Here is a 14,254-nt window from a genome sequence, read left to right on the forward strand (position 1 = left end):
TTCTCTGAGTTAGCTCAGGCTTGATTTTATGGTGACTTCTTTTCTCCTCCCCTCTTCACAGGGGCCAATCACAGTTTCCAAATTGTCTAGCACTTCCCAGGGGGCAGTGTCTTTGGGATCAACTTCTCACCTTTTGAAGGTCAATTTCTCATCAAAAAAAGTTCATAGTTTTCTGATTGAACAGTTTCTGAGGGTGTGAACTCTTTAAAGAATTCACAAGTTTCTGACTGATGGTGGAGCTCTCCAAGTATCTTGCTAGTTTCTCACCTAGCACTAAGTAGGATATGAATTCACTAAGTGGTTTGCAGCTCCTCTACCTAGTTCAAATTTGTGTTGATTCAACCAAAAGGTAGACAAAAGAGAGTTAATCCTGTCTTCACAGTCTAGTGAGGTACTTAAGTTAGTTTTAATTTAGGATAGACAATAGAGTAAAGAATTCTCTTTTACAACACCCAGGCAACAGAGATCCAACCCACCCAGATGTTACCCATGTAACAGATTGGGGAATTTTATGCATGAATGCAGTTTCAGGGGGCAATTCTCTAACCAGGCAAGAAGAGGTCATAGAGGTTATTATAATGGCAATGGGTGGAGGTAGAATTCATATAGTTACAATAATGGAAATACCAGATATCCCCTATACCAAAGACAAGAGCAAAATTGCTGCTCTCATAATTTCTGCCAGGGTTCATACCATGCAGAACTACATTAGAAATGGTGCAAGACCTAAGTTCTTTCAGGTTTCAGGAGAAAATTTCCAGAAACCAGATCAGCAACAAAAAGGGGCAGGTTCCTTATGAAGGTTTACCCAGAAATGCACAGAAAAAAAGACACCAAGGCAATAGGAATTGGCAAATGTGGAAAATGATAGGAACAATAGAATACAAAATAACATTGCAAATACTACTGAATATAGAGAAGAACAAATAGATACAGCACCAACAGTAACAATTATAGTTAGTGTGAGCAAGGATGTAATAGTAAACAGTGAGGAAAAAAGCAAAGAGTTAAATGCAATAATAACAAGTGTGAGCAATGAAACAGTAATAGGAGCTGAAGGAAGCTGTGGAGAATTTACTAAGTCCTGGGAAAGCAAAAGCAATAGAAAATCCTGGCAATGAAAGGAAGTGCAAGCAAATGCAGAGATGGGATCTGATGATCAGGGGGTAGAGATAAAGTTCCCAGAACCCAGTCATGTTGGCCCTGGTCATAGAAATATTCTCACCACCAAACAGCATGGAGCCACACATATCACTAAAATTGGGGAACAGATTTATGATTTGCTAGTTGACACAGGCACTAGTAAGTCAGTATTACAAACTCCTCCTGAAGACTGCAGGGTTATAGAGTCAATGGAAGTGGTTGGAGCTACAGGTAAACTTCAGGGAGTAGCAAAATTGCAGCCTAAAATGGTATCTTTGGGTCCCCTGGCTGTAGACCATGCATTTCTGTTAATACCTTCATGCCCTATGAACTTAATGGATAGAGATTTGTTGTGAAAATTGAGAGCAACAATCCAATGCACACCCTCTGGAGATATATCACTACGTCTTCTAGAGGAATCTTTGAAAGCCTTTCCAATGCTTTTCTTAGATTCCGTAGAGGCAGAGGGAGACACAGGATCAGTGTATCCTCTACTAGAAGACATCCCTAAAGGTCTTTGTTCTGTGTCTTCTACAGATGTGGGTTTATTAAAATCAGCAACACCAGGCAGGGTAAGAACTTAAGGTGGACCTCCTCCATGCTAATTTAGCAAAGAGGCTGTTGAGGGAATCAGACTGATTATCAAATCTCTAATACAACAAGGAATAATAATAGCATGCTACTCTGAATACAAAACTCCTATACTTTCAATAAAAAGCCCAAAGTAGATGAATCTGGGAAACCAGTCTACCAATTTATCCAAGATTTAAGAGCTCTAAATTACCATATTATAAAAAGTCACCCTGCAGTGCCAAGCCCAGCAACCACTATCTCCTCAATCCCAAGTCATGCTATTTCACTGTAGTGGATTTATGTTCAGCATTCTTATCAATTCCCATTCATGAAGAATAGCAAAATAATTTTGTTTTTACCTGGGAAGAATCTCAATATACGTAAAGTTGCCAGCCCCAGGGTTACTTATAAAGCCCTTCCCTCATCTCCCAAATCCTTAATAAAAACCTTAAAATCATCAAATTTAGGGAGAACAAGCCAGTACATTTCATGAACTGTGGACAACATTTTGCTAGCTTCTTATAATGCAAAAGTTTGTTTGAGGGACAGCAAATTTCTTTTATGTGAACTATATAAGCATGGTCATAAAATTTCCAAAGAAAAACTATAGTGGTACTTGCCAAGGGTTGAGTATTTAGGGTTCATCCTATCAGGAGGTTCTAGAACTATTACTGAGACATATAAAATTGCAGACATCCAAAAATTGAGTGCACCTAAAGTCAAAAAGCAACTCAGAGCAATTCTTAGGATTCTGCTGTCAATGGATTCCTGGGCACAGTGAAATAAGTAAGTGACTTAACAAGAAACTCAGAACCTAAACCTTTAAAGCTCAAACCAGAACATTTGTAAGCTATTACAAAGCTAAAAGAATCGATTCTTTCTGCCCCAGCACTTGGGATCCCAGACTATTCAAAACTATTTCATCTATTTGTTAATGAGTGCAAGGGAATAGCTTCAGGAGTGCTAACACAGACACTGGTACAAAATTAGGTTGGGAGAATGCTATATTTAGAATTAATTCTAGTGTAATTCAAAAGATATTAAACATAAGAAAGTAAAGATGTCTGAATGAAATCTCAGAGTACTGATTATGAGAAGAGTATTCTTCTCACTTTGCTTCTGGGGAAGGGGGTTTGTTTCCCTTATAGTTTCTCAAAGAGACTCGGAACACCTCATGCACAAAGAAAATAATTTATTTGATATTCATAGGAAAGTCTCCCCCAAGAGGTTCTCCCTGAAAGGAGGCAGAGCAGGAGATGGGGGAACACTGGGGGGGAGGTCAGATCTCCTTGAAGAATACAGATATTTCCATTATCCATGTTAATTAATCTTTGGAGGAAGAAGATTGGATCCCCAAAAAGACAAAGATGTTATATCCTGAGAATTCCTATAGGAGAGCAACAAGAACATGATTACAAAATTTATTCACAGACCTAGAAATAAAGAGTGACAGGTAAGTAAAGTTTTAGTTTATTTTGTTTACTAAGTAAACTCTTAGAATCTAGGTAAGGAAGCCAAATGCAAGTGTTAACTCTGATCTGTGGGAAAGGAGCTGAAGAGCAATATATTTTAGAGATTCAGCATTTATTTGTAGGAGGTATAGGTCAAAAAACGGACCAAGAAGAGGGAAGGAGCATTATAGTTTCTACCCTATGAAATTCTTCTGATCAGAACTGAGAAGACAGAGATAAACAGATAGTGGGGAAAATGCCCAAATAGAAAGGCAGTGCCAGCATTCTCATATTCCCACTTTAAAAACCTGATTTGCAGAATATTGTATTTCTTGGTAACCAAGGAGAGCCCAAACATTGGGTTTTTACAGACTCATTTACAGTATTACTTTCTAGAATGTAGTAGGTTTTTCCTACTCTGATCCATATCTGTCCTCAAGCTACATGATCAGATTTTAAGGCACCAAGTACTGGTTTTCTAAAAAAAGAAAGACTTTTAAGAAATAACCTCAAAGTTAAATATCACAGACCTGTGTGCCAGAGTGGGTTCTCTTATTGTTCAAGTTCCTGGCACTGATCTGTGGAAACAAAATAAAATACCAATGATTCTCAGACACGAAGTCTACTTAGCCTCTTTTTGTCACTACCCCAGGAAAAAAAAAGACAAGGACAAGGAGGATCCAAGGTAGGGGAAATTTTCAGCTTATAAAATTCTCCTCATAACAATTGAGAAGAGAGAGATAGGCAGGATTTACCAGTTTCAGATACATCTAAAATGTGTTCCCTTTTAAGTCCTAATTTTATACAAGTTTCCTCAAATTTCTTCTTTATATCCTCACTCAGGTTTGGAGTACGACCTGTAATGAGAATAATAAAAATAAAAATGATCATAATAGCTGGCATTTATATACCATTTTATGTTTTGCAAAATGTTTTACATATAAAGCCCATCTGTGTCTTCAGAGAAAGAAAGCTTCAGTATAGGGTTGTGGTTAAGCTTAGGGTTATTGGTTCATGGGTTCATCTTTGTCCCTTTCTATCTTATAATCTACTCCTTTAGCATGAATAATTCCTTAGAATGCAATGAAATCCAGCTCCTTAGATGGAAATTTAAAAAAAAACAATTTAAAGCACAGAGTAACATGATATAGTTTAAAGAATTTAGGTAATTTCTGAGGCTAAGTGATGCCAGTTTGCCAGAAAGTGATGAGAAAGCTGATTAGGGGTGGGGGGAGAAGGAGTGAAGAGAGGATAACTTCATTAGGTCCTAGTAGAGACAATAGTCATGGAAATAGTAAAATTATATCCCAACATATAACTCCTCAAAAGTTTCAGCTGTTCAGATTATATTCAGTTTGGGATAGTGGTACCCTTGCATTTTAACTGGTTGTCCAGTGGCATTTGTTTCTTTCTCTCTTCTGCAGAGCTTCTGCATTCCTTTGTTTGCACACCGCCTCACCCTGTTTATTTATTTGGTTTCAGTTTTTTCTTCCTTCTTTAGCCCCTCCTACAACTTCCTTGTAGAAAAGGGGCTACATATATGTAGTTTTCAAATGAGATGAGAATAATTGCTGAGTTTTTTTATGGTATCGAGAAAGGTCAGGGAGTGGTAGCTGGATAATATAGGGAAGGAATCTATTCCACTGTTCGGAGTGACTCAGTGACACCTCTGGAGAGAGGAGCTGCAACGTAGCTTGACATTAGAAGTGGCATTTTATGTCCAATCAATAATGGCTATAATTTATCAATTACCCAGAAAGTGCACATGCACACACACACACACACACACACACACACACACACACACACACAAACACAGTATGTCAGTATTTTGCTAGGTGCAAAGAAAATAACCAAGAAGACAAAAACAGTTCCTGACCTCAAGAAGATTATATTTTAATAGAGGAAAGATATAACATCTTCACATGAGCAAATACAAGATATAAAATAAATTTAATTGATATAAAATATAAAATAAATGCAAAGTATTTTCCATAGATGGCAAGGAAATGCTGACAACTGGGGAAATCATACATGGCACTTGAAAGATTTAACTCTTGAGTTAAGCCTTGAATGGAGATAGGGATTCCAAGAGATTGAAGTGAAGAGGAAGAATAATGATAAGTTTGGAGAATAGACTTTCTAAGTCACAGATAGGCAGCTGAGTGGCACAGAGGTAAAGCACTGGGCCTGGATTCAGGAAGACCTGAGTTAAAAATATGCCTTAATTCTCCCAAGGAGGAAATGGCAAACTACTCCAAAATCTTTGCCAAAATATTCCACAGATAGTAGCATACATGAGGTCACAAAGAATTAGACAAGAATGAACAACAGTCACTAATATGGGAGATGGATATCATATTTGGGAATAAAAACAAGCAGTCAAGTTATAGGAAGACCAAATAGGATCATAGGCTATTGTAATGCTCTGTGTGACAGGTAATGAGGACCTGAACTAAAGTGATTGTGGCAAGAGGGTAGAAAGAGATAGATGATAGAGATGCTATGAAGGGAGAAATTACAAATTTCAGATACTGATTATATATGTGGGGTGAGTAAAAGTCAAGTTAGACATGTGACCCTCAAAGAGGCAGATGAGTCATTTTCTCAAAGCCTTCTAATATCTCTCTTTTCTCCAAAAAAAAAAACAAACAAACAAACAAACAAACAAACAAACAAACAAAAAAACAAAAAAACCCAGGGATGATGTGTCAAGTGTAGCTTAATTGCAGTTAAATCCATATGAGAAGACAGAAACAGGGACAAGTTAAATCCCTTATGAATTAGCCCAGAAAAAAATCCAATACTGAATGCCCATTTAATATCTCTTCCCTGCTAAGAAGAATAGCACAAACCAAGTTGGAGGCTCATATGCAGCCTATGCTGGGATATTCTACTGCTACAGTGATCCTGACAAATTCTCATTATATTAAAAACAAATGTCTTAATCCTACCTTCAAGACTGAGCTCAAATGTGATCATATCCATGATACATCACCATCACCCCAGCCATAAGTTATACCACGCTCCTTTGAACCACCACAGCATTTTGTCTGTCCCCCTTTTGTCATTATTTTTGCTGTTGTTCAGTTGTTTCAGTCATGGCCAACTTTTTTGTGGCTCTATTTGGGTTATTCTTGGCAAAGATACTGGAGGAACTTGCCATTTCCTCCTCCAGTTCATTTTACAGATAATAAAACTGAGGCAAACTGGAGGAAGTGACTTGCCCAGAGTCACACAGTTAGTAAGTGTGTGAGTCCAGATTTGCACTCAAGTTTTCTTGACTCCATGCCTGGCACTCTATCCATTGTTTCCACTAGCTGCCTTATTATAGGCATTAATATACATTTCACCTCCACTTTTATACTATTTTGCCTTTTGAGGGATTATCTTTGTATCCACCTTTATGTCTAGCACAGTACGATGGACATAGCAGGAAGTACACAAACACATACAAATGAATGTATTTAAATACTTGTTGCCTATATTTTCTTATCTCCTAGTCATTCTCCCATTCATTTCTCATATGTACACATATATAAAAAGATATGAATATGTTTATTTTTTGAATGATTAAATAGATTTTCATTATAGTCACAAACTAAGGTTTCTGATAAATAATCTGTCTTTCCACTTTGATCCTTCCCCAGGAAGTATGGAAGGATTCCTTAACAATATACGCTATGTTGTTCCTTCAATCACTGACTTGTTGAGCACACACTTAACAATGTTCAATGTGCCAAGCTCTGTTATGCCCTGCCAATACAATGTCAAAGGCAAAAATAGTCCTTATCCCTCAAGAAGCTTACATTCTATTGACAGCTTACAGACGGCTTCAGAAGAAACTAAAAGGTTTTGCTGATGCCCAGTTTGCTGTCCTGAGAATCATCTTCCCCTTTTTTGGCATTAAACATGACAGCTAGATACATTTTATCCCCAAGTCTATAATCTTATTTTCTTTCTTTATTTTTTCCTTATAAAAAGGAGAGAAACCATGTGGGGCAGTCATAGGATACATACCAAAGAGTTCTCCCCAAAGAGTCACCTTGTTATTATTGTGGTTATACAACATAAATATGGCATATTCATCCTCTTTGAAACTTTGAAGGTAGACATCATTACTTCCTGAATCTGTGAAGTCAAAAGAAGTTAGGGTCAGAATTTCTGATGCTAAGGATCAAGAGCAAAGAGTTGACATCTACTAGTAGCTGAATGTCATGCCAAGGCTTTTTCCAAGAGTTTCTGGAAAACTGAGTCCCATCATAATAACCTCTATCTAAACTGATACTCTGTGTTCAAATCTTTCTCAGTGCTTCTTCTAACCTTCTTTGGAATCAAAGGGTTTTTGTTAAAGATGGAAGGTCATCTTGTTGAATTATTTCACTTTAGAGATGAAGAAATTGAAGTCTAGAGAGGGACAGGGACTTGTCCATGGCCACACAATGAGTTTATTTCCATTTTACTTTCACTAGTGCTTTTCAGACTTCTTCAGGAGGAAGCAAGAAAGTTAGAGAGTCTGATGTCTGCACTGAAGAGAGTAAACATCAGTTAAGGACAGAAAATTGAGGTAAGGCAGTAAGAGGCTTCATCAATCTCCCCTCATCTTGAAAGGCAGTGTATATGTATAATCTTTGATCCCTAGACACTTCTTTGCTAATCAATAAGTCTATTGATGTATTTCCAAGAATGAGACTGAAAGATCTTGAGATTCTCCTTTATACTCACATTCCACCTTCATCTGACCATCTTCTTCTACTGGGTTAGCAGACACAGAAAATTGAGTGCATTTTCCATTTTCTCTGAAAATAAATTTTAGGATATTAATAGCATTTAAATTTCACACAGGTCATTTTGTGGTGAAATCCAACATTTAGTCTATATTCTTTTCATATTCATTCTAGATTTCTCAATTTTATTCCCCCAAATTTACTGGGTTTTGTCCTTAAAACAAAATTACACTAAAAAATTACTCAAAATGATTAAACTACATTCACTACTCAAAAATTATTGAGTATATCTTATTATTTCATAATTCTTTGAAAATGTATGATCTGTCTGTGACATAAATGATAGCAGTTAATTAACCAAAATAATCAATTTTGGGGGTCATCTTTCTCTACCCATTCTGCATAAAGAGATATTGTGATGTTAGCTTTACTTATGGAATGATTAATAAGTTTGGTGGCAAATAATCTGAGATTGAATTTTGGCCTTGTTCCTTACAAACCTTAGACAAGACTTTTAACTTCTGTGAACTTCAATATTCTCACCTGTGAAATGGGGACAATAATGCTATCTGCCTTCCTTCCTTTTTCATGAGCTTCATTCTTGATGCCACTCTACTATCATCATTCCCCCATAGGTACCTTCTCCCTCTCTCATCTTACCTTTTAGAATCCTTCTGTATGTTTTGTTTTGTTTTGTTTTGTTTTGTTTTGTTTTGTTTTTGCTTCTTATTCAGATCCTTAGCCCTTAGCACAGTTTCTGGAATAAAGTGGGTGCTTGATGCATGTTTATTTTTTTTTTTGTCCTGTATTGTACTCTTACCATACCATAGAGCAGTTATGGGGAAAGTACTTTTTACACTTGAACTATAAATATAAATTAAATTTAAATATAAGCTGCTATTATTATTTTATTTTATCTTTATAGCACCTAAGGAAGATGCATAGGACAGAAAATATTTACCTCATTTATAGTAATACCCAAGACAGAAAGGGATTGTGACTTAGAGTTATATAACTATAAATAGTATGAGAATAGGGACTAGTACCCATTCTAAATTTATCTCCACTGTGATTCCCTTCCTGGTAATTACTCTGGAGTTGATAGTCTATGAATCCTGATTGACTCACCTTCCTTTTTGATATGGATCAAGCTTGTCAAACATTTCTATTTTTTTTTTTTACCAGAAGAAAACATCACTTAGGTTTATTTCAAATGTAACAGTGTCATGTTAAAATTGACAGGTTTTAATCCTTAACTTCACCAAGTAAACACAGCCACTTAAGTATTTTTAAAAAGGTATTGCTTCCTCCAAAATGAGGGAGTTCCCCCCCACCCCCACTGCACAGTAGCTCAGTTTCCTGGTATTTCTGTGTATGGACAACATATTCCTCAATGTTTCAAATGGTGACCAAGATGCTGGGAAAATTTTGAAAGCAACTTTCTCCACAAATAAATTCCATCTGGATAAATATTATTTGCATAGATATTCTTTGTATGCTTTTTCCCCCCTGCAAACTTTGTTGATTATGATCCTATCTAAATTTTCAACTGGTATAGCACTAATGGATGTTTTCTCTTGTGGTTTTCCAAAACTAATGGGATTCCTCCTTTTCTAAAACACTAGAAGTAATTTTAGTACATACCCAAATAACTATTCTATAATGGACACTGCATTTCCTGACGTCTTCACTGAGGTGTAAGAACCATTCTTCACTTTCTTTTTGCTACATACATTACAACCTATACCACATTCTGGAAGCTTACAAAAAACCTGACATTCTCCCATATAAATGTTTTTTTTTTTGAAATTCAAACATTCTGTTTTCTTTATAACCATAATCTGAATTTCAAGTACATATGAAAATTAGGGCCTCTTCATCTATGTACAGCTTTGTTTTAAGTTACTGCAGCCTGTGGATCAGGAATTAATTGTAGATATCCAATGTTGTCAATGGCTAGAATCATTACACTCATTAAGGACCTCCCTTTTTGGTAGCATTTTATTATGGCACCCAAGATGATCTGAGATGAAAAAAGTTATGATTTCATATAGTCTCTCTGGAAAAGTTAGATGGCTGAAATGTGTGACAAAGGACCTGTGGAATCTTGTCACATCTTCAAATGTGTAAAAACTTTACATAAAAGGACAAAAATATAAATTCAACTGCATCCTTAAAAACAAAGGACAAACAATTCAAATCCTATTATTATATCTCCAAGAGTCTAAATCATCTTTGCGTTATTAGGCATCAACATTGGCAACTCTAAAATTAAAATATAAAAGGGTAGGATCATGAAATCATGTGCATTTCTAACTTTTAAGGACCTCTTTCCTAGAGCCCTTGGTTAGAACAGAAGTTATGTACTAGTCAACCAGTCAATTCCCTCTTTTTATACACCATAAAATGATATGGCATACATCTAGTTCAGTGGGCAGAGGCAATCACAATGACTTTTGCATTATTTAACACATTCTGGATGAACAATTTTCAAGAGTAGAAACATGTTTAATGCCTCCATTTCCTAATGCCTCGTAATGAAAACAAGGTAGGCACATGTAAGCGAATTTTGGGATTTTTCTTGGTTATGGGAAAATGTAGGATCCCTGTGATATAATTCTCAGAGCAATTATTTGCACACATTCTTTTCCCTGTACCTCAAATTCTAGTCTGCCAAGCATTTCAAGCCCCTTTAAAGAAAGACTTGTATACTTATAATGTTTTTTTGCCTCCATTGTTTGAATGCCAACAGTACCAGTGTGTCAGACTGACATTCTATCCTTTTAGAAGACCTGCCTCTGAGATCCCAATCTACATTGAAGTGATAATTGGACTCTGTGAAGTGACTCAAGGAAATTTGAGAGAGAGAAGGAAGCAACTCTTCTAGTTGGTGTGTAAAAAATATGTGAGCCTATGTGTACTTTGCAATCAATACTATGTCTCACCCTGGATAACTATTAAAGTCCATGTTGTCTATTAGTGACTTCTCCCTTCCAATGTTTTCCTAGGAATTCTTAAGACCAACCATAGCACAGAAGATCCCTCAATTACTAGTTCCTAGAGCAGACCAAATCTATCTTATATGAGATAAAGGAGCCCAGAGTAGTGACTCAGATTAAGTCTCTGCATCTACCAACTAACATGGCAATATTTACCTTTTGAAGAAGATTGCACGCAGGTTTCCATTCTCCAAAATGAGTTTGTGGACAAAAATCCTTAAGGGACCACCTTCCTCAATCTTAGCTGTGTCATTTGAGGCCAATGAAACAGTATACCAGGTTCCTGTGAGCTGTGAAATAAGATCTAGGTAAGAATTGGAGAAGGGAAAACACCTTAGTCATAGAATCATGAGATCCTGGACTTGGATGGTCTCTTGGTTCAACTCACATATTACAGATAAGGAAACTGAGGCTCCAAAGGTGAAATAGGTCCTTACCTCAATCTTGCTTCATGTATATTTCAATAGCATGCTAGAGTAGGAAAAAAATTAGACTCGAAGTTGAATCCTGGCTCTAGACCTGGCTTTCACATTAACTTGGTATATAACCTTTGGCAGATACTTTAGGTATTAAAAGGTTTTTCAATAATTGCTTTCTCATCTAGCAAACAGAATAATCATATTTATGCTCTTTTATGAGGCTACTCTGAGAATGACATGACTTCTGTTATCTAGTATACTCTGTCTTGCCTTTAGAAATTAGTGAATAATTCTATTGCAATTATTTGAGGGTAGAGAGGGATAGGGTTTGCCATAGGAACAAAAGATCTCTACTATGATTTAACATTTTATTCTGCTGCTATATCACTTATGAAATACTTGGACTAATCTGAGTTTCTTTTCTCATTCTAATCTCAAAGAAAACTCTGGAGATTTCTGTTCTTCTCTTTTCTGTCTAGGTCTGGATTCATTCCCTAACCCATGGCAGAATCCATTGTCATCAAATCTCAGCTGGTGACATGTAGAAAACCCCAAACTACAGTTTGAAGCCTATATATAAAGTTGCTTTAAATGGCAGATTGCTAAAAGAAAAATTACCATGCTCCATGCCTTGGAGTGTTGGAGTGACAGATTTTTCTATGGGATTTGTTGGCATTATTTTACTTTTCTACTATATTCAGAAGCAGGGAGGATGGGTTTCAATATTATAAGGTGAGATGAAATTAGCCCTTTGAAAGAAGTGCATCATAAGTTTGCAGAATTTTAGTCCTAGAGGGCCCTTAGAGAAAAGTTGGCCCAACTTCCATATTTGACCTACTACATAAAGTCTTTCTTCATCCTTTATTACAAATAGTTATTAGTGACCCCTCACCACAAATTGCATTCAATATATTTTATATAAAGGCAGCATGGCATAGTGGATAGTGAGCCAGTCTCAAAGCCAAGACCTGGATTCTATCCTCTCCTCTGCCACATAAAGGTTATGTGGCACTGTGTACATCATTTAATCTCTCAGTGCTCCAGACAGCTGGCCATGAATAAAATTGGCAGAGAAGGTGACAATCTGGATTAGTAAGGAGAGTTTATTCACCCAGAAATTCTTTAAATTAGTGAAGTCATAAGCTTTTATATATTACATATAGGTTGTATGTTCTGTGAGAATGAATTTTCTCTTAAAGTGAAAAAAGCTATTTCATTTTTATCTCTGTATCTCCTACACTAAGCACATTATCTGGCTCATAGTCAATGCTAAGCATTAATAAATAATTGCTGATTAATTGATAGAAATTATTCCATCAAATTATTCTAGAAAAATAGAAAGTTTGAACTATTTCTTATTCTGGCTATTTTAAAAGATGACATAAATAGATGACAGGTACATACACACATTCATGCATCACTTTAGTACATTCATTTGAGTTCCAGTTTTTCAAGTTGCAATTTGTCTAATTTCCACAACACCTTTGAGTAAGATCACATATCCTTTCTATCTTGTCCCAAGCCTTATCTTTGGCGTGTTCTTGAAATGGAGCTTTTTTTTTTTTGTCTGTTACTACCCAAGTCTTTCCCAGACTACCTCCTCCAACCCATCTCTTACTTACATCTGGTTGCTGCTCCTCAGAGCAGGTATGGTGAGTCTGGATGCCATAGACCAGGGCCAGACTCAGCAGCAGAAGCTTCATCTTCCCTATATGTGTCTTTGTGGCTTTAGGAGCAGCTAGAGGAATAAGAATGGTTCCAGTGAATGCTCTGGACTCCCCCTTCAGCTGCCTTTATACTCTGTTAGCCTCCTGATAACATGACCCTATTTGGCCTCCCCCAATTACACTAAATCTAGAAAAACTTTTCAAGGACATTGACTACAATGTACTTTTAAACAATGAATATTTTATATTTCTGAAACATTAAGTTCCAAAAGTGTCCAGTGTTATGTTGGGTCAATTTTTTGGAATCAAAACTACAGCTAGTCTGAGAACAAGGAGTTTTTTTATGCTTTTTCCTTGTGTCAATTCCCAATTAACATGAAGTTACTAAACACCTAAGGAACATAGAACCCTATGCTAGGCAATGTGGGAGAACTGCCTGTGACAGAGAAAGCAGTGTCACCTCTATGAGGCATCTCACAGACCAGTTATGGGAATTCAACAATCATCCATTAAGTGCCTACCATATACAAAGGAACAGTTGGGAAATGAGCAAGATAAAAAGCTTGGCTAGAATGTAATCCTTCATCTCTTGGAAATTGTGGACTAGGACATAATAATGTATCCCTAAGTGCATTTTTTGTCTATATCTTTGATTTTAGGGGTTTATGAAATTCTCAGTGAGAGAACTATTTTTCCCACCCCACATCCTCAACTGCTCTACAATGCATAATCTCAGAGAGTTGCCTGGGGGCACTAAACAGCTAGTAAAATGCCCAGATTCACTCAGTCAGTATTTGTAAGAGGTAGAATTTGCACTCAGAGCTCCCTAAGTTAATGGAAGCAAAACAAAGTCATCTGTGAAGTCTTAAGGACGAAGGTGGGGATCAGGACAGACTTTCTGATGGAAATAATCTTAGAGTTGAGTTTTAAGGACAGTTATGAAAATTCACTGTGCAGAGAAGAAGGAAGAACATGACAGGCATAGGAAACCTTAAGAGAAGAGGCAGAGAAAGTTCATAGAATATGGACAGTGGAAGTTATGTTTGGTAAGACAAGTATGGTTTTCTTAGAGCAAAGAATACATGGAGTGGAGCAGTTGTTAGGCTGTAGGGGACTATAGGTTACATGTATAGGGAAGATATTAAGGTATGGGCACTCACATAGTAAGTGATAAATTTGATTGCAGTGTAGAAAAAAATAAGATTGATGTGTATACACATCTTTAGCATCATTTTGATAAATAAAACAGTTTCTTGGGTAGAAGTCTCATATACA

The 14,254-nt window shown here is 36.5% G+C and overlaps 1 protein-coding gene across 2 annotated transcripts; it reads right to left on the reverse strand.

Annotated features, from left to right (window-relative positions):
• Positions 1-2,891: 2,891 nt before the first annotated feature.
• LOC100619950 (trichosurin-like) lies at positions 2,892-13,095 on the reverse strand. 2 transcript variants are annotated; one of them, XM_007475349.3, is made up of 7 exons: positions 12,935-13,094; positions 11,050-11,183; positions 7,893-7,966; positions 7,188-7,298; positions 3,923-4,024; positions 3,698-3,745; positions 2,892-3,103 (listed from the first exon to the last, which is right to left on the reverse strand). In XM_007475349.3, exons 1-6 carry the CDS (start codon positions 13,013-13,015, stop codon positions 3,720-3,722), a joined length of 528 nt encoding a protein of 175 aa, XP_007475411.1. In that variant the 5' UTR covers positions 13,016-13,094; the 3' UTR covers positions 2,892-3,103; positions 3,698-3,719. The 2 variants fall into 2 exon arrangements, with proteins under 2 accessions (XP_007475411.1, XP_007475412.1); XM_007475350.2 differs by lacking the exon at positions 3,923-4,024 and having other exon boundaries at positions 12,935-13,095.
• Between the last annotated feature and the right edge of the window lie 1,159 nt (positions 13,096-14,254).

This window comes from Monodelphis domestica, chromosome 1, assembly GCF_027887165.1.
Source record: "Monodelphis domestica isolate mMonDom1 chromosome 1, mMonDom1.pri, whole genome shotgun sequence".
NCBI lineage: Eukaryota > Metazoa > Chordata > Mammalia > Didelphimorphia > Didelphidae > Monodelphis > Monodelphis domestica.